The sequence below is a fragment of the Pogona vitticeps genome, chromosome 5, assembly GCF_051106095.1.
Source record: "Pogona vitticeps strain Pit_001003342236 chromosome 5, PviZW2.1, whole genome shotgun sequence".
Taxonomy (NCBI): Eukaryota; Metazoa; Chordata; class Lepidosauria; order Squamata; family Agamidae; genus Pogona; species Pogona vitticeps.
The window spans coordinates 13,292,142-13,318,339 of NC_135787.1; the positions used below are offsets into that span (position 1 = coordinate 13,292,142).

At 42.3% G+C, this 26,198-nt stretch overlaps 1 protein-coding gene across 6 annotated transcripts in view; it reads left to right on the forward strand.

Moving 5' to 3' along the window:
* Window positions 1–26,198, forward strand: part of ARHGAP24 (Rho GTPase activating protein 24) — a 361,497-nt gene that overhangs the window by 70,430 nt on the left and 264,869 nt on the right. For all 6 annotated transcript variants that reach the window (XM_073002003.2, XM_073002006.2, XM_073002004.2 and 3 more), the window contains exon 2: window positions 18,988–19,187. In XM_073002003.2, the coding sequence (XP_072858104.2) occupies window positions 18,988–19,187 (200 nt within the window). The remainder of the gene's footprint in view (window positions 1–18,987; window positions 19,188–26,198) is intronic.

Below are 26,198 nucleotides of genomic sequence, written 5' to 3' on the forward strand. Positions count from 1 at the left end.
GTTCTCTGGAGGGGAAGGAAGTGCATGCATGGAAAAAATCTGAGAGCTGCTCCTCCCGGACCACATTTATAGCAATTAGCTCTGGGGTGTTGTGCCTCATGCAGTGTTTTGGCTACTCCACTGCTGAAATGTTAAAGTTCAGGAAACACAATTGTTTCTTTCAGAATCCAAAGTACAGGCTAAAAGAAACAACTCTTTTGCCATATGTTATGGATGAAGCCTACAAAAATGTGCAATGGACTTGAAGCAAGGGTGTGTGTGCACGAAACAGAACTTTTTGCCCTCACAGGACACTCAAAGATTTTTTCCCTCCAGGAGAACACCAAAACACTCGCACAAGACCGAATGAGCTGGATAATTCTTGCTGCCTGATATGCTACATAGCGTGGAAGCAGATCATCATAAACTCTTATGTAGTTTAAGACAGCTCCTAACCAATTAGTATAGTGATTCCCAACCTTGGGTCCCCATATGTTCCTTGACCAAAACTCCCAGTTTTAAGCTGGGACACACGCACGACTCCACCTCCCTCTGCACCACTCTCTTCATCTTCCATGCAGAGATCGCGTTTGGTTCTGCTCATGATGGAACCCTGCACGTGCACGGGGTTGAGGCATGTGTGCATGTAGCGGTGAGGTCTTGTGTGTGAGAGAGAGACAGAGCCCTGCCCAGCAGGGCTGAAAATTAGAGGGTGCATTGCTCCCAGAAGCCTCCACCATTAGCTGTGCTGGCTGAGCTTTCTGGGTGTTGCATTTCAATAACATCTGAGGACCCAAGGTTGAGAACCACTCGTCTAGACTGTGTTGTGATTTGTGCAGCCTGTCATCATGAATAGACGATGTTCCTCTGCAAAAGGAATTTAGAAGCACAGCATTTGGGGTTGACTTTTGCCAGTTCCTAACTAATTAGTCCAGTGGTTCCTACCTTGGGCCCCCAAATGTTTATGGACTAAAACTCCCTGAAGCTTTCGCCTCTAGCTGTGCTGGCCAGGATTTCTGGGAGCCAAAGTCCAAGAACATCTGGGGACCCAAGGTTGGAAACCCTTTAATTAGTATAAAAACGTAACCTTCTACAGCCCTAGTGTTTCTCACCCACTCTCCCATACAAAAGGAATAGACTACTGATGCAATATGACGAAACGTCTTTAGCAAAGGTGGACTTGGATTATATTTCTTTATTGTCCCAGTGACATCACTGAAGTTGCCCATGTTTCTCTTTTCTTTCAGTCTTATGGTAAACCCAGAAAATGGTGCATTTAAAGATTGTCATATTTGGAGTGCGATACCAGATTATCTATTTGCTTGCTTGCATAATTACTTTATTTATTTATTCAGAGTAACTAAAGGGTTAGATGAGCACTAAGTGAGGACATTTTCACTCAGATAATTATAAAGCATTTTGCTCTGGAAATGGCACACTGAGAAGAAATATGGCTCTAATAATATAGCACAAGCAGTTGGGGTCTATGAAGAAAAATCTGATCAAATAATATCAGACTTCACAGAAAGCTTGTCAGCATAAACATATTCAAGTCTATGCTGTAGCTACAGATGTTGAAGAAGAAGACATTGAAATTTATATAGCTGCCCAACAGGAAACTGATTGCACTCCAAAACAGGATGTGCCAATAGCCACAGATGACTAGAGTACAAAAGTAGCAAATGAAGCAGAACCAAACATCAGCTAAAAGCCTCTTGTTTATAATAATAAGTAGCAATCAGGGTAGACCCTTTTGGAGGTCCTTAATTCATAGGGTCACCATATAAGGCAAAGCAACTTGATGATCACCATATAAGGTCACCATATAAGGCAAAGAACAACAGTGTGCTGTGGCTACAAAATACACAAATACTATTTTAGGCTGAATTAACAGAAGTATAGTATAATCCTGCAAGATGGAAGTCCCCCTCTATTTGTTGCTGGTTAGGCCTCACCTTAGATATCGTGTCCAGTTCTGGACACTGCACTTTGAGAAGGATGCTGACAAATTGGAATAAGTTCAGAGGAAGGCAACAAGGCTGATCAGGGGTCTGGAAACCAAACCCTATGAAGAAAGACTGAAAGAACTGGGTATGTTTAGCCTTGAGAAAAGAAGACTGAGGGGAAATATGTTAGCACTTTCAAATACTTGAAACTCTGTCATACAGAGAAAAGGCATGATCTGTTCTCAATCATCCCAGAGTACAGGACAAATAACAATAGGCCCAAGTTACAGGAAGCCAGACTTCTATTGAATATCAGTGAAAACCCCCTAGCTGTTAGAGCAGTAAGAGAGTGGAACCAGTTACCTTGGGAGTTGGTGAGTGCTGGAGGCATTCAAGAAAAACTTAGATAATCACCTGGCAGATATCCTTTGATTTGTATTCCTGCAGGGGTTGGACTTGATGGCCTTATGGATGCCCAGTTATATCAATGCTGTCATGCTGAAGCAGGCCTTTGGAACTGCAACAGAAGGTGTCTACCTCTGGACTAGATCAGATGGAAAGCTCTTTAATCTCTCTAGATTGAGAGCAAAGACCAAAGTCCAACTGAAATGCATGCGGGACTTCCTCTTCACTGATGATGCAGCCATTGTTGCCCACTCTGCTGAAGACCTCCAACAAATCATGAATCGTTTTAGCAAGGCCTGCCAAGACTTTGGACTAACAATCAGGCTGAAGAAAACACAAGTCATGGGCCAGGGTATGGACTCACCTCCCTCTATTACTATCTCCACGTAAGAATTGGAGGTTGTTCATGACTTTGTGTAACTTGGCTCAACGATCTCTGACAGTCTATCCCTAGATGTCGAGCTGGATAAATGCATTGGCAAGGCAGCTACCATGTTCTCTAGACTCACAAAGAGAGTATGGCTTCATAAGAAGCTGATGGCATATACAGTACCAAGATCCAGGTCTATAGAGCCTGTGTCCTGAGTACACTCCTGTACTGCAGTGAGTCCTGGACCCTTTGTGCACGGCAGGAGAGGAAGCTGAACACGTTCCATATGTGTTGTCTCCGACGTATTTTTGGTATCACCTGGCAGGACAAAGTCCCAAATAGAGTAGTCCCAGAATGAGCTGGAATTTTTAGCATGTATACATTACTGAAACAGCAATGTCTACATTGGCTTGGGCATGTTATGAAAATGGCTGATGGTCGAATTCCAAAAGATCTTCTGTATGGAGAATTAGTGCAGGGAAATCACCCCAGAGGGAGACCACAGCTGCGATACAAGGACATCTGCAAGCGGGATCTGAAGGCCTTAGGAATGGACCTCAATAGATGGGAAACCTTGACATCTGAGCGTTCAGCCTGGAGGCAGGCGGTGCATCAGGCCTCTCCCAATTTGAAGAGACACTTGCCCAGCAGGCTGAGGCAAAGAGGCAGTCAAGAAACCAGCAAAATCAGGGAGCTGGACAGGGGACAGATTATTTTTTCTTCCGTGTGGAAGGGATTGTCACTCTCGAATTGGCCTTCTCAGGCACACTAGATGCTGTTCCAAGACCTTCATACAGAGCACGATACCATAGTCTCTCGAGACTGAAGGATGCCTACATCTTGATATCAATCCATCAACTGTTTTTCAGAGCCCAGCCATGAAAGGAGATCCAAGAGGAAACTCCATGGGGTGAAATCTGATGATCTCTGTGATGAATAGGTACCTACAGGTTCCATCATCTCCAGCATATATTGTCAATGGGACTTGCATTCATTTAGGAAAAGCTGGTGAACACAATACAAAAACATGCCATAAGACTTAATGGCGCTGTAAGTTTATGAGTGAACTTTCAAGGAAATTTTGTTATTTTTAAGGGATTATGTGAGGTGACACAATAAATATTCACATTCCCTTCTTCTGAATGTAGAAGTGACAGTTTGTGTGGCTTGTGTTTCTTTGTTGTGTGTCATTGCCAGGAAACTCAGTGATCATGTCTTCATAGGAATTAGACTCAAATGTCAGCTACAAAGCAATTGCACTTACCAGCTGGGTTCCTCCAAGGAAAGACCCATATTTGCTTTTGAGGGCTTTGGGTTGACTCCCAAATGCTAGGGGAAAGAAAATTAATTATATATATGTGCCAATATGGTTTATGACTCTATTGAGTGCTGGCCGTAACAGTCTTCTGCAGCTTGTTTCTGAAGATAAAAAAGTTACAGATTTTTATTCAAAGATTAGCATATTTTATGGACCTTAAAAATGTGTCTCTTGGTAGGCTGCTGCTGACATTTTTAGCAGTCAAAGCTACCTGTGGGAGGATGGGACTAAGCTCTTAGTTACAGGTTATTTTTCAATTATTATTATTTTTTTCAAAGAGAGAAACTAGGGACCCAGCGGTGATATTAATCAGCAACCGAGTCTCCGTCTCTCTCAGTCACAACTCACTCCACATCCTAATCTCCCCTGATTTATTGTATTGCTGCTGAATTGCTTTGTGTAGAAAATATGCATTTTACACAAAAGTGCCTAAGGTGTTATTTTTTTCATAATTGAACAATCTGTGAACTGTGGGAATTGCCCCCAAATTAGGATGGTTGTTGTTTTAATGCACCTTTCTTAATATTCATTTGGTCCTTCTGTGTTCCCCCCCCCCATCTCTGTTTTTGTGCACGCTGCTCAAAAGAAAAGGACACTAGAAACATTTCCCATAAATTGCAGAGACTTAGACAGACACAAAAAGTTCTTTATCCAACTCCTCTCTGGAGGTGAGAAAGGTTGTGGGTCCTTAAATGTTTTGTCGAAGTATCTTGTGTCAATTTGAGGCAGCTGCAGTGGAAGAGACTAAGGAATTTAGTAAGAATTCCTTTAAGCTGCAGCAAGGCCAAAATCCTGCTGATCCTATGAGCGTAAGTATGCGGTCATGTAAGTGAGCCTAGCCAACTAGCCCTGCTTGCTAGCTGACACATTTCCTCAGTTGCCTCAGGACAGAAGTTGTTGCCGCAAATTCCCTATGATGAGTTCTGCATTGCAATGTGTTGGGTTGCCTTCATTTATCCTTTATAACAACAAGGACACAATCTGCCCTTCCCAGATGAAGACAGAGGTAGAGAATTTGGATTTTTTTTCCCTAGCCAATTTTGGAAGAAGCCAGGAGAAAGACTAGCCCTTTGGGCTGTTGCCCTGTCTTGAGCATCAGCTGTAGTCCTCTCCTAACTTTGACTCTGCAGTTGTTGAGATCATGCCCTAGAACCAATTAGTAGTCCCAATTAGAGAAGGTGCGTTGAATCAATGGGAACTTGCTGAATCAACAGGTAGGCAAATTCCATTAATTCATTGGATCTGTTTAAAGATGTTAATTAGACCTAATTAGATCTACTCTACCAATTGGACTTATTCTCTTCTCCAAAGTATGGTACAGGGCACATATACCAAAAGAAGCCAGTGTGGATGGGCTTCTTATGAGAAATGCATCGAACTGAAAAGATTGGCTGTCATTCTTGTATGTAAGCAAACTCTGTGCATTGATGTTTTAAAGAAGTGATGAACTGATAAAACTACAGGGACTGATTCTTGTGATGTGCACGCGCTTCATCCTACTTTGCCAGATTTCTTCTACAATTGATGCCATTATAGGTATGACCTCTGGAAAGTCTATTGCCCATGTTAGATAATTGAAGCTTTCCAGTATTCTCAGGAGTGTGATTTTGCCAAGAGTTGTGCTTATCATAAGGATGACACTAATTTGGCACTTAATGTAGAGAACAAGATCCATCCACTTCTGTTCATCACCAAACAGCCTTGCAGAATGAATTTTCACTTTGATTTTTTTAAACAGGCCTGTTGCTTCAAGAGTGCCATAATATATCATCCTCTCCCTCCTGCACTTAAAATAAGAAAATACTGGGAAATATTCTCTATTTGCTTTTGAAAGTGGTAGTTCTTATAGGGTAGCAAGGTGGTTGTTTTATGAACAGCAGTGGTGGAGAAGGATGACTTTTAGGGTGGAGGTCAAGTTCAAATTTCTTCTCTGTGCCATCGGTTGGATCACTCTGCCTCCCTATTCTTCTTTTTTTTTAAAGGCTACTATTGCATAAGAATGCAATTTTCACTTGTCTCATTCTTAGGTGTGACAATGATGCTACATTTTTTTCACCTTCTCTTGTGAGTTGGTGAGGTATTTTTTATCAGTGTCAGTGAGAGTTCCTGTACATTTAATAGGCATGCAGTTTGTTGCAGTTTTGAGCAATTCGCACAATTTTGAACAGTTTGCATAATTTTAAACAATTTGCACAATTTTGATCAATTTGCAACATTTGTGCAATATGACAATCATTGCATGGATTCCAACCCCACCCACCCCATTTATTAGTTTTGAATGGAATGTTTACATCATTTTGATAAATTAGCCAGCAAATTTCTCAACAAACAGTTTTAAATAGAGAATGAGTTTTATTTTACTGTACTGTCATGTATACAGGGAACTTGATAGCACCATGAAAAAAGCAAGATTGCTACCTAGAAGAATCTAGAAGCCAAAGGGCAGAGGGAAAGAAAATAATACTGAGAAGGGTATAATAGAGCTTGGAAAAGTTACATTTTTGAGCTAGAATAAGTAGCACCAGGAGGCCCTGATGTCACATATTCTGAAAAAGGAACATTTTTGAATCTCTGGAGAGCTGGAAGGGAAGTGATGAGAAAAAGATGAATAAAATCTTGTGCAGTCAGATGGACTAACCTTTTACGAATGTCTTAAGTGTAGCAATAAAAATATGTGGATAAGGTGTGGCATCAGATCAGTAGAAGTCTCCAAGCTTCATAGGTTAATTTTAGCTTGTGAAAATAACCTGCATATGTGTAAGTGAACCTAGGTAAAGGTAAAGGTAAAGGTTCCCCTTGACAATTTTTGTCCAGTCGTGTTCGACTCTAGGGGGCGGTGCTCATCCCCGTTTCCAAGCCATAGAGCCAGTGTTTGTCTGAAGACAATCTTCCGTGGTCACATGGGCAGTGCGACTTAGATACGGAACGCTGTTACCTTCCCACCGAAGTCGTCTCTATTTATTTACTCGTATTTGCATGCTTTCGAACTGCTAGGTTGGCGGGAGCTGGGACAAGTGATGGGCGCTCAGTCCATCACATGGATTCAATCTTACAGCTGAAGATCTACAGACCTTACAGCACAGAGGCTTCTGTGGTTTTAACCCACAGCACCACCACGTCCCTGTAAGTGAACCTAAATAGACTTAATTCAGCTATGGAAGCCAATGTACACAGCTGATGGCACTCACTCCCCGGCGGGGAGCGTCCTCCTGTGCCGCCGCCGCATGCCTCATCCACGAAGGAGCTTCTCCCACCCCCGCGCCGCAGCCCAACACTTTTGGCTGTCCTTACTCATAAGTAGACCCATGTATTTGGTCGTCCTTACTTGTGGGTAGACCCACGCTGCTGGGGGCCTTACTCATGAGTAGACCCGCACCAGGGATGGGCAGGGAGTGCACCGGCTTCCTGCACCCGGCAGTGATCTGGAGCTGCCCCGCCTCTTCTTCCTTCTCCTGCCCTGCAGGAGTAAAAAAGTTCCCTTACCCCCTGCTCTAACCATTGGGGCGAGAGAGCTACAAAGAAGCAGCCTCTTTGCCACCAACGGTTTGAATTTCCCACCCTTTCCCCCCTGCCTTTTTCTGTTCTTAAGTCAAAGCTCCGGCCGCAAGTTCAAGCAAACTTTTGCGGCCGGAGCTTTTCGTAACTCGAAATTTTCGTAGGTAGGGGCGTTCGTAAGTCGAGGCACCACTGTATGTAGAGTTTATGCCATGATCTACTGTTTATTTTCTGGCATTTATTGATCATCCATGGAAATCACATCTGAAAGAGGAACATATTTACTGTTCCTTATTTGTTCACTACGTATGTGGGAGTTTCTTAGGTGAATATATTTGTTAACACAGAATCTTTTAGATACATGTCACATACAATATTTACAAGCACGGAACTCCAACTACAGTAGCTGTCATAGTTATCTGAAGAAGTGCCAGTCATGTGCCTGTTTGTGTGTGACCAGAAGCAGCAGCTTCTGTAGTTGAACAGCTGATTGTACAAGACTCTTGTTCATCGTTCTTAAACAAGGGTCTTCTGTAGGTACAAGCAAATATGGCTACAGCAGATTGTGTTTTGAATTGTGGAACAACAGAAAAGCGCATACCAGTAAAAGAATCAGGGAGTCCATCCCCCAATGAGCTGCAGGCCGGGTAGCCATCAACATGAACGCGTAATAGTTAACTGCATTTTATGCTATCTTTCTATTTAGTTTAATTTGATTGATGTTTATTTGATTTCCTGTATTGTTATTATTTTGTTATTATCTTTGTGGTTATTATTTAATGTGTTGTTCTGTTCTGTTGTGAACTGCTCAGAGTGGCCTTGGTAGCCGAATGGCTGGTATATAAACAAAATAAAATAAATAGGATTCTGCTATTTGTATGACAGTATTCCCATGATATTTTGCACATTTACATTTGTTGTGGCAAGTGTTGTATCACTCTCTGGAAAGCAGAGAAATTTGGAAATTCTATATGGGAGCAACTGAGTGCATCCGAAGACTCCCAAACTGTGTAGTGATCTTCCCCACCCCACAACACCTGTCATTTTAAAGGTTGAAATCCTGCAAGTCGCAACGAGGGTAGGCCCATTGAATCCATGGAACCTATGGAGGAGTTGACTCCCCACCGATTCAATGGTCCTACCCTAATTGTTACTGGATATCAGCCAAGGAGTTCTGAGTAGTTCCTGAACTTTGTGCAGTTACACTGCATGACACTCAAGACAAGAGACCAATTTGAGTGTTGGGAGAGGAGAACAAACAAAAGAAAATATTTATTTACCCAGCATGTTGTTAGTCTGTGGAACTCCTTGCTACAGGATGTGGTGACGCCATCTGGCCTAGATGCCTTTAAAAGGGGATTGGACAGATTTCTGGAGGAAAAATCAATTGCAGGTTACAAGCCAGGATGGAGATGTATATTCTCCAGCTTAAAAGGAAGGTACTTCAAAATGCCAGATGCAGGGGAGGGGTATCAGGAGACAGAAATCTAGTTATCTCGTGTGCTCCCAGAGACATCTGATGGGGCCACTGTGAGATACAGGAAGCTGGACTAGATGGGCCCTTGACCTGATCCAGCACAGCTCTTCTTATGTTCCTTGTTAATTGCAATTTTGGCTTAATGATCAATGCTGGACAAAGGTTTGTGGAATCCAAGTTCTGCATTACACACCCAAAGAAGCAGGGAGAGAAAGTTGGGGTTTTTTTTGGGGGGGGGGTGTTGTTGAAAATTTCATCCCATAAACTGGCTAGCTGAGCATTGCTACAGCTTTGGCTAAAGCTGAATTTAAATTGCTCTGTTGGAGCAAGACTTTGATGTCTTGGAAACATCATTTTGATCCTACCCGTCGACTTTTCCCAACTCCAATAAAAATCACTAAATAGATGTCTTTCCATGGTGACATATTTTCCTCTTTATGAAAAAAGCCCCCAGAGTACTGCTACATAAAGAAGTCAGTATAAGTAACTTTGCATGTATTTTTAAACCCTTTCATTCGTGATGCAGAATAATGAAGAAAGAATTCCAAGATGAAAAGGCAGCTTTTGTTTGAAGCGGGCTACATAAACAAGTGGCTGCTATAAACAGAAAGGAAGTTGTGTATGGCAACTTTCTTTCTTACTGCTTTTAACAGAAAGAAATTGTGAAAATAGGGCTGGAACCAAAGAACCATGACAGGAGCCCTTCTAGGTAATACAGCTGCTCACACAGGCATGGGGAATCACAGTTTGGAAAAATTATTTTTTTTTTTAAGCCAAAAGACTCCAGCCAACGTGGCCAGTGGCTAGTGGATTTGGGGCATTGTATGACAAAAAGGGAATTGTTCCAGGCTTTGGTGGTGAAGCTGTACTCCATCAAAAATGTCAAGACGGTGACTCCCATCATGAGAACATACGATGCTGCCTTAATCTGAGTCAGAACATTGTGTAGCTGTTTCTGTTGGTGGTTCCTCTCCTACTTGAGGATCCCTGCTTGTATCCTTGAGGTCCTGTGGTCATCTTTCATCCACTTACTAGCCAGGCCTGACCCTGTTTATCTTCTGAAATCAGATCAGTTATGTTTGATAAAAAGGTAAAGGTTCCCCTTGACATTTAGTCCAGTCATGTCTGACTCTAGGGAGCGGTGCTCTTCCCCGTTTCCAAGCCGTAGAGCCAGCGTTTGTCCGAAGACAGTTTCCGTGGTCACGTGGCCAGTGCGACTAGACACAGAACGTCGTTACCTCCTCACCGTGGTGGTACCTATTTATCTACTTGCATTTACATGCTTTCGAACTGCTAGGTTGACAGGAGCTGGGACAAGCGACGGGAGCTCACTCCGTCGCGTGGATTCGATGTTACGATCTGCTGGTCTTCTGACCCTACAGCACAGAGGCTTCTGCGGTTTAACCCACAGCGCCACCACGTCCCTTGTTTGATACCACTATGTTTATTATAGATCCGATTACTAGCATCTTGGCTGGACCTGCTGAGTTAGAATTCAGCATGTTCTACACCCAGGTCAGTGGAAGGCACAAAGATCTGGATTCCTTAATCAAAGTTCAGATTTGACCTTGAGTGTAATTGTACTAGGCAAACCAGGCTAGTTTCAAGGTCTGACCCAAATCTTGTGGTCCTACTTTAGGACTTTCAGATTAACACAGGTTGGAAGGGGTCCAAGGAAATCCTGAGACAGGACTTCTTAATAGCTACCAAAAGGCTTATCTATCTGCTGAGTTTCATTGTGCCCCTTTCATGACCACCATTTCAGTATCAGGCAATGGGGATACCCTCTCTGAGCAAAAACAAACATTCTATTGATAGTCTAGGACTAGAGTTGAAGTACTGTATGTTAATGTTGGAGAGACATAACTGAGGCAGACTTTCATGTTTGAGAAATCAGACTTCAAAGGAACGCCATACTTAATTCCATACCTGAAATCTAATCTCAAAACTAAGCAAGCTAATTGCAATCGATATGAACGGACTTCAGTAGTAGGACTTTGATGTCCATCATATGCTGAGTTTAGCAGAACACAATTGATAGCAAGCCACCTTGTAGAGTCTTGGACTGAAAAGTAGAGCAAAAATCTTCTATTGAATGAATGTGAGTACATGCAGTCAAATATATGGAGGGCAAAATCTGTCATAGTTTTGCTTTTTCCTACTTCACATTTATTAAGATCGAAGCTCTTTCCAGAACAAATATGAAGAAATTTGCAAATGTTCATAAACTGTTACTGGAAGCTGAAGCAAATAAATTTCTCTTTCATCTGCACCAGTCAAATTCAATATGTACCCTAATTCCAAGACTGTGTTATACATGCCTGGTATATAGCTATTAAAGAAGAGGACCTTTTGATTGGGGGGGGGGGAAGGCGGCAACCCTAATTCAGCACTACCACGGTTGAGTGAATCCTAAGCCTGGATTTGGTTTCTGTTGCTGTTTTTACTTTTAACTTCCTATTCCCCGATTCTTTCTATCTCAGATATGAAGAATTGTTCAAATTCTGATAAATTGTTTTTTAAAAAAGTAGAAATCATTTTTCCATAGATAAACATGGTAGCATTTCTCATGCTTATGCTTGTGCATGGCATAGTGCAATCTCATGCACGGAAAGAAAGTCCCTCTTGAGATTTGTTTTTGCTGGTCTCATGGGAACATTCTAGCATGAAGTATGAAACAGCCCTTGCCATCCAATGGGTTTAAATCAGGGGCTTAACTTGCGTTAGAACATTATTTATTGTGAAAACTGATGCTAGCATACATATATAAATAGTTTCAAAGAATGCATTAGCATTTTTCTTATTGGGAAGATTATCTTGTGGTTTATCCTTTCAAAGATGCAATTAAAGTTCTTAGGAGAAAAAAAAAACCCTGGATCTTCGTTATGTTATTTGAGGAGCCAAACTTTCAATATTGCTTTGCGGTACATCAAAGAAGTACGACACAGTGTCATAGACCCAGCTCATACTAAAAACATGAGTTAGTGAGCATGTGGTGATAGGTTTTGCACACAGCTCAGGAGAGCTTTGTAAAAGGAATATTGCCGAGGAGGATCATTTGGAATAACCACAACACAATAATAGTAAAAATAATGAAACCAGATTAACTAGACCAGTGGGGAAAACAATGGAATGAGTTCTGCGAAGCAGACAATGTTAAATTAGATTAATGATACCATCAAGTTTTAAGTGTGTGTAAGTATGTATGTTGACCAAGAGTGTTCCCCGCAGGGCTTCCTTTCAGCATCAGGTTGCCAAAAGAAGTTTGTAACGTTCCAATTTCAGTGACAGCTTTGGAAAGCAGCTTTGGATCACAACTCACAGAAGCCTTTAATAGCAATCGTGTGCCGCCACGTCAGTTCTAACTTATGGCAATCCTTACCAGGATTTTTTAGATAGAGAATAAATCATTCCCAGGGATGTTGGCAAGCCTTGGAGTCCGAGTTCTGAGTCCAAGTCTTGGGGTCTGAGTCCCGAGTCCCAAGCCTCAAGTCCCTACCTGGGGCATTCTGGGAGATGTAGTCAATGTAGCCACCATCTTGGACTTGTGTGTCCTCCTGCACCTACCGTAGAGGCCTCCCGAACACATGCATCTGGGTGAAGGGCCCTTGCACAAGAGTTAGGAGGTGCTTCGGAGCAAGGAAAGAGACTGTGGGAGTGCATTCTTCTCTGTCCTTCCCACCACCTCCTCCACAAGTATTGCTTCTTGAGGGTGTGTAGGCTTAGGGGCTCAACAATATGACTTGGAAAAATGGGTCCGAGTCGCAAGTCAACTCTGAGTCATTTCAAAAAAGGCCCAAGTTGAGTCAACTTGCACATGTGACTTCAGACTTGACTGCAAGTCACGAGCTGCGAGTCACCATCTCTGACCCTTCTTCTGGGGGCATTCTGGGACTCTGCAGCTGGCCCAGGGCCACACAGCCTGGCTTTTCCCCCAGAAGGCACAGCAGGGAATTGAACTCCCAACCTCTGTCTCTGCAGCCAGATGCTCAAAACATTGAGCTAGAATTCTGGGGGCTATGATCGCCAAAAGGTAACTTTTTGAAGCGTTTGAACTGAAGAGGCATTTCCTCTGGCTCTTTTGCAGAGGGGTAGAATTGCTCATGGATGAGTCGGAGAAAAGGATTCTGTTGATGTATCTAAGGTAGCTAAGGGGCTGTTTTGGCTACTTATTGTTTAAAGCACCCTGTGTGCATTTTTAATCTCAAACCTCTTCATTCCAGCAGATCCAAGTGACGCCACTCCCTTTCTTCAGTCCCATGGGAAACCACTTTTGAGATTCTCTCCTCTCTACTACAAACAGATGAAAACAAGAAAATGGAAGTATTTGGTGTAGAACTAGATCACAGAGACACTTTTAGGGACACAGCAGGCAACTGAGACGAGAAGGTTTAGTGTGTTGTTAAAACTGTGTTCTGTGGTGTTAAAACAATGTTTTAAAATATTTGTATGTTACAGGTTTAAAATTTCAACTAGTGTCTTTTTAGCTATTTGTGATTTTTAAAATTCTTTTAATAAGCTAGCTTGGGTCCCTGCAAGGGAAAATGGTGGGATATAAATTTTATAAAATAATATTTTAAAAAATAATATTATTTATTTACTTATTTATTTATTCCTTAGATTTATGTACCACCCCATTAGTGTGATGTACTATTCTGGGCGGTTTACAACACAGACAATCAACTACAAATACCCGAATACACAGCTAAAAAGTTCAAACAGTAAATAGGACACAGTGCGCCAATGGTAGGTTCACAAGAAAACAGGACAGGAGATGCAAAGTTAGGTGGAGTCAGCGTGGAACTCTGAAAAGCAGAGTTTTAAGTTGCTTTCTAAAAGTTAATAGGGAAGGGTCCGGGCTTAGCTCCACAGTGAACTGGTTCCATAAAGTCGGTGCCACTGTGAAGAAGGTCCTACCATATGTGGGTGACCTATGGGCCTTCTTTGGAGGGGTTACTCAGAGGAGCATGGGTGGGTCAGGATGATGACATTGGAGAGATGTTCCGAAAGGTAACATGGTCCCAAACTATGAAGGGCTTTGTACACGAGCATGAAAAATTAATTAATTAAAAATAAATAACTAAATAAATGGACGGATGGTACTGCTGGAGACTAGGGATGGAGATGACTCACCATTTTGGCTAGTCGTCCTGCTTCGTGAGTCATCAAAAGTTGACAACTTATGAACCACAAAGTTGCCCCCATGAAGTGATGAATAATGAAGTTATTTGTCAATTCATGGGGGGTTATTTTAAAAAACCCACCCCCTTAGCCTGCCTTAAGGGAATCTAGGCTGCCATTTGCAATGATGGAACCTGCAGCTTCCTTACCCTAAATGAAGCAGCAGCTGCCATCTCTGCAAAGGGCAGCCCGTCTCCCTTTTTACATGCTGTGCCTGGGAGGTCAGGGTGGAGACCTTGGCAGCAGCAATTAAGGTAAGGGGTTGTCAGTATGAGCAGGTTGGGGACTAAGGTAGGGAGAGGAAGGGGTGGGTTGTGGGGATAGCTGGCTGTGGGGTGGGTGGCTGCTTATCAGCCCCCGATCAGCTAATCAGCGGCAGGTAGGCAGAATGGTGATGTGTGTGTGTGTGTGTGTTGCTTTTTTGTAATACGAAGGACGAATAAAAGCGAATAAACATTCATCCTTTCGTATTCGTGGGGGTCTCTGGAACCCACAAATATGAAGGGACAAATATTTAACAAATCAGCTATTTTTGTCAAAAAAGCTGATCCGTTTTTATATTCATCCCTATCTCTACTGGAGACCTGTATTTGATAACCCATTTTCATTAGATATTTTTCATATACATTACAGGAAAGCATTACATTTTATTTTTGTTTTGATGGGCATTATTGCATTTTTGTGTACATTTTGCCAACTGCACACGGTTAATCTACAATCACTACTACCTTGTTTTATGGACTTGTCAAAGTTAGAAGTCTTGGATGGGTTGGTTGCATCTTCTCATTCAATAAGTCAGTTCTTCTGTGCTGGCTCAATACCTGCCCCTCCCTGTCTCTGTGCTTTGCTTCACAAAGGGAGAGCACCCTGTTTTTGTGCAGAGATGTTTTGCTCAAATTGAAAAAAAGCACTTGTTTATCTTGGTCTTGTGCTGGAAGGCCAGAAATCTTGCCAAGTGCAACAGACTGTATCTCTGAAAGAACTGGTGATTTAGCTGGATTTTTTCCCCACATCTCTACTACTTTCCTTATGATTTTGTGATAGTAATAGCCTTGACTTTGGCAAAGAGGCTATCTGCCTATAGTTAGTTATGTACTGTTAAGTTGGAACTGGCTTATAGTGGCCCTAATAGGGCTTTCAAGTTAGTGAGATATTTAAGAAGTGGTTTTACCAGTTCCATTCCCCCAGTGAATTTCCCTGGCTGAGTAGGGAGTTGAACAGAGTAGGGATCAGACCTCCGGAGTCCTAGTCCATCACTCTATACACTACATTACACTGTTTACTTTCTGCTGATAACATACACTAAAATAGGGAGATGTCAGGGTTTAAATTTACATATAGCTCATCTTCTGTACTTTCTATGTGGAGAAAATCAGTCAGTGTCTGAAACCTATTGGTATACATCCTGGTCTGTCTGTCTATCTTTCTTTGCTTTGGGTTCAAGTAAATGAGGATTAAGTAATTTTATTAGTTCAGAACAAATACAATTTTAAGGGTCACGATCAGCACCAAGCCACTTTTTCTTGGTGAACATCTGGGTGACCATAGACCAGATACATAGTGGTCACAATGTAAAAGTAGCTGAGGTAATTTATATGTCTGGACACTTTGAATTCTGATGCAAGTCTTTTTCCGCAACCCAACTTATGTCTAGTTTCATTTCCACCTCCAGCCCCTTAATTTAGTTCATCTTGCAGTAAGACTTCCTATGCTCGAAAAAATAGAAAAGAGATGTACAAGCATTTGCTGTGTTCTCCCAATAGTTGCTCCTCTCCTCAGTGAAAGCCCTCCAAAAGTAACAGGAATCTCCTATGCATTGACCCACAACAGGTCGTCCCTTTCCTCAGGTATAGGCTTTTAGACTTATCCTTTCAAATCTCTTGAAAAATCTGATGGGAACAGTTATTATGGGCCCTTATTTTCCTATAGCAATGCTAAGCTTTGGAAAAGTAGCATCAGAATTCTGTAAAATGCAATTTGCTCCATAACCCTCCACTGCATTAGAGTTTTGAAAGGCAGTATATATATACCAGAGTGGTCTCAGTCATGACTTGCTTCATATTACTGGTGACTGATTTCTGAATAGGAATGTGTGAGAAATTCATTTCATTGTTTTTTAATGAATTGACCCAGTTCTGTATCTTTCAGACTCAGCCACAGTTTGCAGCTGGAAATCTGTATATTTCTGGTGTTGCAAGACATGTTGCGAAAGAAAAGGAAAAGTGTTCAACAACATGGACACTTTTGAAAAATGTGCAAAATATACTGTATGCAACGCACAATCCAGTTGTTAACCCCGGTTGTAGTAGACCCATTGAATCAGTGTTGGCTTAACAAGGCACATTCATTCAGAAGCCAAAATCTTATTTGATTAGGTCTGTGTGCACACCAGGAATGATGTTTAAAGGCTTCCGTTTGCGATTTGAGGTTTGTATGCTTTGTATGCTGTTCTGCTTCATGAATGCCTCTGGCTCTTTGCTCTACCCCACAGAAAAGGCACAAATCACCTCGAATTCAGTTTGTTCTTAACTCTTTGTCTGAAGAAAAAGCACATCCTTTTCTGCATGCATGGTCAGTGAGGCAGCCATATGTCTCTCTTTGAAGGGTTACCAGAAGAGATGGGCATGAACTGCCAATTCAGCACAGTTCATTTACTAGCCACACAGCTGATCTGTGGTTCTGCCCTCTCCAATGGGCACCCACTTGGAGGCAGCAACACAGCTTCTCTGCCTCCCCTGGGCACTGCCTCCAAGTGGGCAGGCATCAGAGGTGGCGGAGCACCAAACTGCAGATCAGCTATGGAGCCTGTAAACGAAACATGCCAAACTGCCAAACCAGTAGTTCATGCCCATCTGTAATCACCAGAGAGCAGTCTTCTCTTTGAAGGCATCCTCCATTGGAGGAACTGTCCAGTCCAACTCTGATAATCAGAGAGGCCTTTCTCTTGGCCCCACCACATTCACAGGTACCTTTGGTGGGTACACAGGAGAGGGCCTTCTTTTTCACTGCTGGACTCTGGAACTCTCTCCCACAGGAGGCCAGGCTGGCACCATCTTTGCTGTCCTTCTGCAAGCAGGCAATGACCTTTCTCTTTAGGCAGGCTTTCCTGTACAATTGGCTGACAGGGGATTTTTTAAAGGGAGTATTTTGTGTTTTACTTGTATTTTTAATATTGTTCTTATTATGAGTTTTAATGTGATATTAGTTTAATGCTTTTTAAAATATTGTAATAATTTATTATTTGGCTTTTAACTTTGTCTCTTTAATACTGTAAGCCACCTTGAATCCTTCAGGAGAAAGGTAAAGGTAAAGGTAAAGGTTCCCCTTGACAATTTTTGTCCAGTCGTGTTCGACTCTAGGGGGCGGTGCTCATCCCTGTTTCCAAGCCATAGATCCAGCGTTTTGTCCGAAGACAATCTTCCGTGGTCACATGGCCAGTGCGACTTAGACACAGAACGCTGTTACCTTCCCACCGAGGTGGTCCCTATTCATCTACTTGCATTTGCTTGCTTTCGAACCGCTAGGTTGGCGGGAGCTGGGACAAGTGACAGGTGCTCACTCCGTCACATGATTCGATCTTACGACTGCTTGGTCTTCTGACCCTGCAGCACAGGCTTCTGCAGTTTAGCCCGCAGCGCCACCATATATTTTGAATAAATACTGTACATGAAAATATATAAGATTAGCGATCTTGAACTTGGCCACCCAGAATTAACAGCACCTGGACAGCAGATTCCGCAGGTGTGTACCTCTTCCCTACCTGAATGAGATGTACAGCAATTCTGTTTAAATTACAGTGGTGCCTCGCAAGTGGAAAGTAATTCATTCCACGAGTAGTACTGTCTTGCAAAATTTTTGTCTTGCGAAAAGCAGTTTCCCATAGGAATGCATTGCAATACATTCCTATGAGAAATCTCGCAAGATGAATGAATTATTTTCATCTTGCGAGGCATCAGTCTTGCGAAAAAATTGTCTTGTAAAGCACGACCGTAGAAGCCATCTTGCGAGTCACCAACACGATCGCAAAACGCTTTCGTCTTGCGAGTTTTTTGTTCAGTGAGGTGTTCATCTTGCGAGGTACCACTGAACATAAATCAAGTTCTACTTTTGTCTGTGCAAAATTTATGCCAACCTGTTTCCTCGTCCTCTTCCAGAGGATCAATTTCTCTCCCCCCCGCCTTTTTTTAATAAGATATATATAGGTACCCTTGGCCAAGCACTGAAGCATCGAGTATATACAGCCAGCTAAAGCTTTATTGACTGCCCAGTCCTCCTGTTCTAATGATCTGCCATTAATTGGGTGGCATTGTTGCACAGTGAAGATCAAAGTAAGAGTTCACTCAGCCCAAGAGATGCCACAGATGGGAAAGAGAATACACCCCATTTGTCTGTGCTGCTAGAGTTCCCTATTCAAGTCCCTTCATGCCTTGTATTCAAACGGGGCACATCCTCAGATAGGTTCCCCCAGTTTGTGATTTGCTATACCTTGCTTAAATGACTTTTGGAAGAGTTCCCGGGAAGACATGGAAAAGTCACTCTTTTGAATTGCAGCTCCCATAATGCCTGAAGTCAACATGGTCCTTCTAGAAGTTCTAGTTCTAAAAGTAACTTTTCTAGCATGATTTCTAGGACATGGGAAAACAACACCTGGGTGTGTAAAAACTAGCCACGTGGGTATTTTCTATATACACAAGGTACACATCCGAGTAGTCCAGGTCATGCTTATTTTTGTGTTTCCCCTGAGAATGATGGGCTGCTATAATCTGCAAAAACATACTAAAAGGGCTTCTCTCCCACTCCCTTCCTTTGTAACCAGGAGAGTCTGCTGGCCTCATTATGGAAGAGCACAATGGCTCTGCAGAGAGTCCCCAGATGAGCCAAGGACGGCATGTTGCCATTAAGTGTGGGTGGCTAAGGAAGCAAGGAGGCTTTGTGAAGACTTGGCACACACGCTGGTTCGTTCTTAAGGGGGAGCAGCTCTATTATTTCAAGGACGAGGACGAGACCAAACCCTTGGTAAGTAACAAAAGAACAAGGTGCAAGGGAAAAAGGGGGCGAAGGGGAGGGAGAAGAATGCTGGGGGGGGGGGGGAAGCAAAGGTGGTCTCGCCAAACAGCTCAGCTGGAGTAAAGTCCCATCTTTTTGGCAAGCTTATATTTCTGGCAGAATCTGCTGTAATTCAAGCACAAGGATGGCTACTAACGTCATTGTGGTTTTCCAAATCTGAAAGAATTTAACTGTATAAGTGAGATAAAGTTGCCCCCTTGCTTTCTCTTTTGTTTAGAGGGAATTTATTGTGTCAAGTATATTTTATGACCACCCATGGAAGGAAATCTGAAGTTAAGTTTTGGACTACATTTCCAGAATTCAAAGTTAATTTTTGGATTACATTTCCAGAATTCTGCCTCCCCGCTCCCGATGAACACACTGGCCAGGACAGTTCTGGGAGTTGTAGTCCAAGAAAATATCTTTTTTTCAAATTCTGATCAGGGTTTTGTAAGAGAAGGACTATAGGAGGGTGTACAGCCCCAGTGGCACATGAAATATAGAGATGACAACAGAGCGCAAAACTTAAAACTAAATCTTGACATTTGCAAGAACTCAAAATTCCAATTTGTTGTGTTGTATTCTTTTTAAAGTTTAAGTTTCTTTTCCAATTAATTTTTTTTACATTCATTGATTTCTACAAATGTTGGATGAAAACTGACAACAATGAGGTACCATAAATGTGTAAAATGAAATTCTCAATTTATGCTTCTTTTTTTTTTTTTTGCTGATCACTACTTCTTCTTGCAGTTTTTATGAGTCTTTATGTCTCTGTAACACAGACTGACTTTGATTTGGAATACTTTTGGTATGTAATGTGCTTATTAGAACAGTGGACATTACAGTTACCTGCTTTAAAACAGCTTTCTCTTTCAAATCTTCATTAAAGAAAATGTAATACATGAGTTTCCAACTCAGTTGTCAATTTAAAAAAAAAACACACACATCTCTTTGCTCTCCATAAAACTGAGTCTGCTGTGGAATATTTTTTGCCCCAATATCTCATTCATGATTTGATTTTTTATAAGCATAAGAGTGGTAGGCAATCATGTGAAAACTCTACTTGCCAAAATCAATATTTGTGTACCTTTTGTATACAGTTCATTATCTTTTCTATCTTTGTAAGTCAGACAGGAGGGCCTGGCGCGCTCTGGTCCATAGGGTCACGAAGAGTCAGACACGACTTAACGACTAAACAACAAGAACAGATCTGTCCAATAATGCAGCCATTGTTTGAAATTTCCCAGTTACTGCTTTATTTTTGACCGAGATCAACTTTTTTTTCAGCATTTCCAGCCAGGGAGTCTTCTCCTGATTTTAAAGGCTGAAAGCTGGAGGATAGTATCGGCCAGAGCCATATGCAATGCATTATTGTGGAGAGGTCAGCTGTTACAACATCTGGAAGCTAGAAACTTAGACAGAGGTTGTAAGTTAATTGCATTTTGATATCACTTTGCTTCACAGCTCCAGCCTGTGGACTCTTTTGTAGTTTGCTTTGGTGCTACTTAGAATTCTCTGCAGCAGTTCAGGGGAAAGCCCTTGCATGCTCTAGAACAGTGGTCCCCAACCTTGGGCCTCCAGATGTTCTTGGACTACAACTCCCAGAAGCCTTCACCACCATCTCTGCTTGCCAGGATTTCTGGGAGTTGAAGTCCAAGAACATCTGGAGGCCCAAGGTTGGGGACCACTGCTCTAGAACAGCATTTTGAGTACTTCTTCAAGCTACAAACCTCAGGCTTCTGCTGGATGGGAGCACAACAATGAAAGCGGTATCCAGTCTTTAAAACTGTGCAGTGTAGATGGAGTTGAGAGAAGAATACTGCAAACAAACACTGCAAAACCATGGATAAATCTAAAGTAGAAAAGGCTCATGCATGTGTATTATTTCTCATCTGAACAAAGGGGTTCATGCAGTGAGCACAATGTGAGCACATTGTGAACTTTTCTTGACTATCACAATTGCAGAATTAAAGAAACGCAAAAGTAGGTGGTACCTTTTATTGAACCACTAAAAAAACAATCCTTCATGGATTGCTGCCTTGTCGTGGCGAAGGGGCTTGAGTAACTCAGAGAAGCTATGGGCTATGCCGTGCAGGGACACCCAAGACGGACAGGACATAGTGGAGAGTTCCGACTAAATGCAATCCACCTGGAGTAGGAAATGGCAAGCCACTCCAGTATCTTTGCCAAGAACGCCCCATGATCAGAAACAAAAGGCTAAAAGATATGACGCTGGAAGATGGGCCCCTCAGGTCGGAAGGCGTCCAACATGCTACTGAGGAAGAGTGGAGGACAAGTACAAGTAGCTCCAGAGCTAATGAAGTGGTTGGGCCAAAGCCGAAAGGACGCTCAGCTGTGGACGTGCCTGGAAGTGAAAGGAAAGTCCAATGCTGTAAAGAAAAATACTGCATAGGAACCTGGAATGTAAGATCTATGAACCTTGGGAAGCTGGAGGTGGTCAAACAGGAGATGGCAAGAATAAACATCGACATCCTGGGCATCAGTGAACTAAAATGGACAGGAATGGGCGAATTCAGCTCAGATGATTATCATATCTACTACTGTGGGCAAGAATCCCGTAGAAGGAATGGAGTAGCCCTCATAGTCAACAAAAGAGTGGGAAAAGCTGTAATGGGATACAATCTCAAAAATGATAGAATGATGTCAATACGAATCCAAGGCAGACCATTCAACATCACAATAATCCAAGTTTATGCACCAACCAGCATTGCTGAGGAGACTGAAATTGAACAATTCTATGAAGATTTACAACACCTTCTGGAACTGACACCAAAGAAAGATGTTCTTCTCATTCTAGGGGACTGGAATGCTAAAGTAGGGAGCCAAGAGACAAAAGGAACAACAGGGAAGTATGGCCTTGGAGTTCAGAACGAAGCAGGACAAAGGCTAATAGAGTTTTGTCAAGAGAATAAGCTGGTCATCACAAACACTCTTTTCCAACAACACAAGAGGCGACTCTATACATGGAAATCACCAGATGGGCAATATCGAAATCAGATTGATTATATTCTCTGCAGCCAAAGATGGAGAAGCTCTATACAGTCAGCAAAAACAAGACCTGGAGCTGACTGCGGTTCTGATCATCAGCTTCTCATAGCAAAATTCAAGCTTAGACTGAAGAGAGTAGGAAAAACCACTGGGCCACTCAGGTATAATCTAAACCAAATCCCTTATGAATACACAGTGGAAGTAAAGAACAGATTTAAGGAACTACATTTGGTGGACAGAGTGCCTGAAGAACTTTGGATAGAGGCTCGTAACATTGTCCAGGAGACAGCAACGAAAACCATCCCAAAGAAAAGGAAATGCAAGAAAGCAAAGTGGCTGTCCAACGAGGCCTTAGAAATAGCAGAGAGGAGAAGGGAAGCAAAATGCAAGGGAGATAGGGAAAGTTACAGAAAATTGAATGCAGACTTCCAAAGAATAGCAAGGAGAGACAAGAGGGCCTTCTTAAATGAACAATGCAAAGAAATAGAGGAAGATAACAGAAAGGGAAAGACCAGAGATCTGTTCAGGAAAATTGGAGATATTAAAGGAACATTTTGCACAAAGATGAACATAATAAAAGACAAAAATGGGAGGGACCTAACAGAAGCAGAAGACATCAAGAAGAGGTGGCAAGAATACACAGAGGAATTATATCAGAAAGATTTGGATATCCCAGACAACCCAGACAATGTAGTTGCTGACCTTGAGCCAGACATCCTGGAGAGCGAAGTCAAGTGGGCCTTAGAAAGCCTGGCTAACAACAAGGCCAGTGGAGGTGATGGCATTCCAGTTGAACTATTTAAAATCTTGAAAGATGATGCTGTTAAGGTGCTACATTCAATATGCCAGCAAATCTGGAAAACTCAACAGTGGCCAGAGGATTGGAAAAGATCAGTCTACATCCCAATCCCAAAGAAAGGCAGTGCGAAAGAATGCTCCAACTACCGTACAATTGCACTCATTTCACACGCTAGCAAGGTTATGCTCAAAATCCTGCAAGGTAGGCTTCAGCAGTATGTGGACCGAGAACTCCCAGAAGTACAAGCTGGATTCCGAAGAGGCAGAGGAACTCGAGACCAAATTGCTAACTTGCGCTGGATTATGGAGAAAGCCAGAGAGTTCCAGAAAAATATCTACTTCTGCTTCATCGACTATGCGAAAGCCTTTGACTGTGTGGACCACAGCAAACTATGGCAAGTTCTTAAAGAAATGGGAGTGCCTGACCACTTTATCTGTCTCCTGAGAAACCTATATGTGGGACAGGAGGCAACAGTTAGAACTGGTCATGGAACAACTGAGTGGTTCAAAATTGGGAAAGGAGTACGGCAAGGCTGTATATTGTCCCCCAGCTTATTTAACTTATATGCAGAATACATCATGCGGAAGGCTGGACTGGAAGAAACCCAAGCCGGAATTAAGATTGCCGGAAGAAATATCAACAACCTCCGATATGCAGATGATACCACTCTGATGGCAGAAAGTGAGGAGGAATTAAAGAACCTTGTAATGAGAGTGAAAGAGGAGAGTGCAAAAACGGTCTGAAACTCAACATCAAAAAAACTAAGATCATGGCTACTGGTCCCATCACCTCCTGGGAAATAGAAGGGGAAGATATGGAGGCAGTGTCAAATTTTATCTTCCTGGGCTCCATGATCACTGCAGATGGAGACAGCAGCCCTGAAATTAAAAGGCGCCTTCTTCTTGGGAGGAAAGCGATGACAAATCTTGACAGCATCTGAAAAGCAGAGACATCACCTTGCCAACAAAAGTCCGAATAGTCAAAGCTATGGTTTTTCCTGTCGTGATGTATGGAAGTGAGAGCTGGACCATAAAGAAAGCAGACCGCCGAAGAATTGATGCCTTTGAATTGTGGTGCTGGAGGAGGCTCTTGAGAATCCCCTGGACTGCAAGGAGAACAAACCTATCAGTTCTAAAGGAAATCAACCCTGAGTGCTCACTGGAAGGACAGATCCTGAAGCTGAGGCTCCAGTACTTTGGCCATCTCATGAGAAGAAAAGAGTCCTTGGAAAAAACCTTGATGTTAGGAAGGTGTGATGGCAAGAGGAGAAAGGGACGACCGAGGATGAGATGGCTGGACAGTGTCTGCGAAGCAACCAACATGAACCTCACACAACTCCGGGAGGCAGTAGAAGACAGGAGGGCCTGGCGTGCTCTGGTCCATGGGGTCACGAAGAGTCGGACACGACTAAACGACTAAACACACACACACACAAAAAAACAAAAAACAAATAGCAAGCTTTTGTAGAGGAAATCCGGAGGCTCTAAGCACAACTTTTTCATGGATGGTGCAGAAAAATGGTCCAGAAATTGATTTGCATACCTGGGAGAGATGATCGGTTCTTCTCTTACTGTCTCTGTAGCAAGGTTTCGAATTTCAAGACCCTGGTTGTAAAAATTACCCTGTTGGTTTCCGTAGCCATTCCAGACCCCAGGAGTCAGAGAATCAGGGCCTTGATACACATCATATTCACCTGGCAGTAGTTTTAAAAACTCTAGAGGCTTAAGCTCAGATGTGCAAGAAAATTCAGAGCAATCATGTTACAGGACATTCTGTTCCAAATAGCTGTGATCTTTATGGCACTTAAGTCATACACTGAAATCTTGCATGGATGGCTTGAGCTTACTGTTGATTAAAGCACATGGGCTGCTCCTGAAATTAATCTGCAGTTCACCAGATGTCCATATGTGAGAAGCTTGTTTTTTGGGTACAAAGCAGGTTTTACAAGCCCCTCATTTTGACCAAAGATATACTTTCCCTTCTAATCTAGTTGGCATAAAAAATTCATTAGCTGGCAAGTCCATTTAAGACATCTGTTTGGAGTTAATGGGGAATAGCCACCAGAGTTCACCTGAGTTTTAATTAAAATAATTGAAAACTTCTAATGGATCTGTTAAGTAGAAATTAATGTGATAATTACATAAATTACATGAGTGAAAATGGAGCAGGATACTTGGGGGAAGCCGTTGCAGTTATTATACAAGGGCAAAGAAAATATGATTCTCTGCAACCAGCCACGTTGTGAACATTGATTGAGAGAAGTAAGACCCACGGTGCAGAAGGGGATTACTGTCAGGTGAGTGTACTTAGGAGTGGAGCCGAAGGACTCAATTAGTCATGATGCAGGAGACTTTTAATTATAATGCTCGGCAGTCTGTGTTTAAAAAAAACACACACAAAAAACCTAGTAGCCCTAGGGAGGCAAATTGGTTGAGCTGTACATATTGGGGAGAAAACGTACTGTAATATCATTTTGCTCAATTAAAATTCCACACACACCCCAGGAAACTTGGGATGGGAAAGCATTTAACAACAACAACAACAACAACAACAACAACAACAACAACAACAACAACAACAACAACAACAACAACAACAACAACAGAACTGCAGAGCTGGAAGAGATCCTGGGGATCAAGTCCAGCCCCTGACAAGGAAGCATAGCAGGGAACCAAACTCCCAACCTCTAGCTTCACAGTCAGATACAGTGGGGTCTTGACTTGAGAACTTAATCCCTATTGGAAGGCGGTTCTCAAGTCAAAAAGTCTGTAGGTCAAGTCTCCATTGACCTACAGTGCATTGAAAACCGATTAATCCCGTAACAGGCCGTTTTTGTTCCATTTTGGGTTTTTTCTGGTCTGTAAGTCAATTCTCAGGCTGCAAGTTAAACCTAAATTTTGCGGCCAGAGAAGTCTGTAACTCAAAAAGTCTGTAAGTCAAGCCGTCTGTAAGTCAAGGGTCCACTGTACTTAAAACATTGAGCTATCCAGCAGTGGTTTCACTTCAATCAGCTCATTCATTCATTCATTCATTCATTCATTCATTCATTCATTCATTCATTCATTCATTCATTCATTCATTCATTCATTCAGCTCACCTTTCAACAGAACTTATCAAATATGTACCTCCCAACTTGAAACTGTGAACTAGAAGAGAGCTCTAGTTTTGTGTTC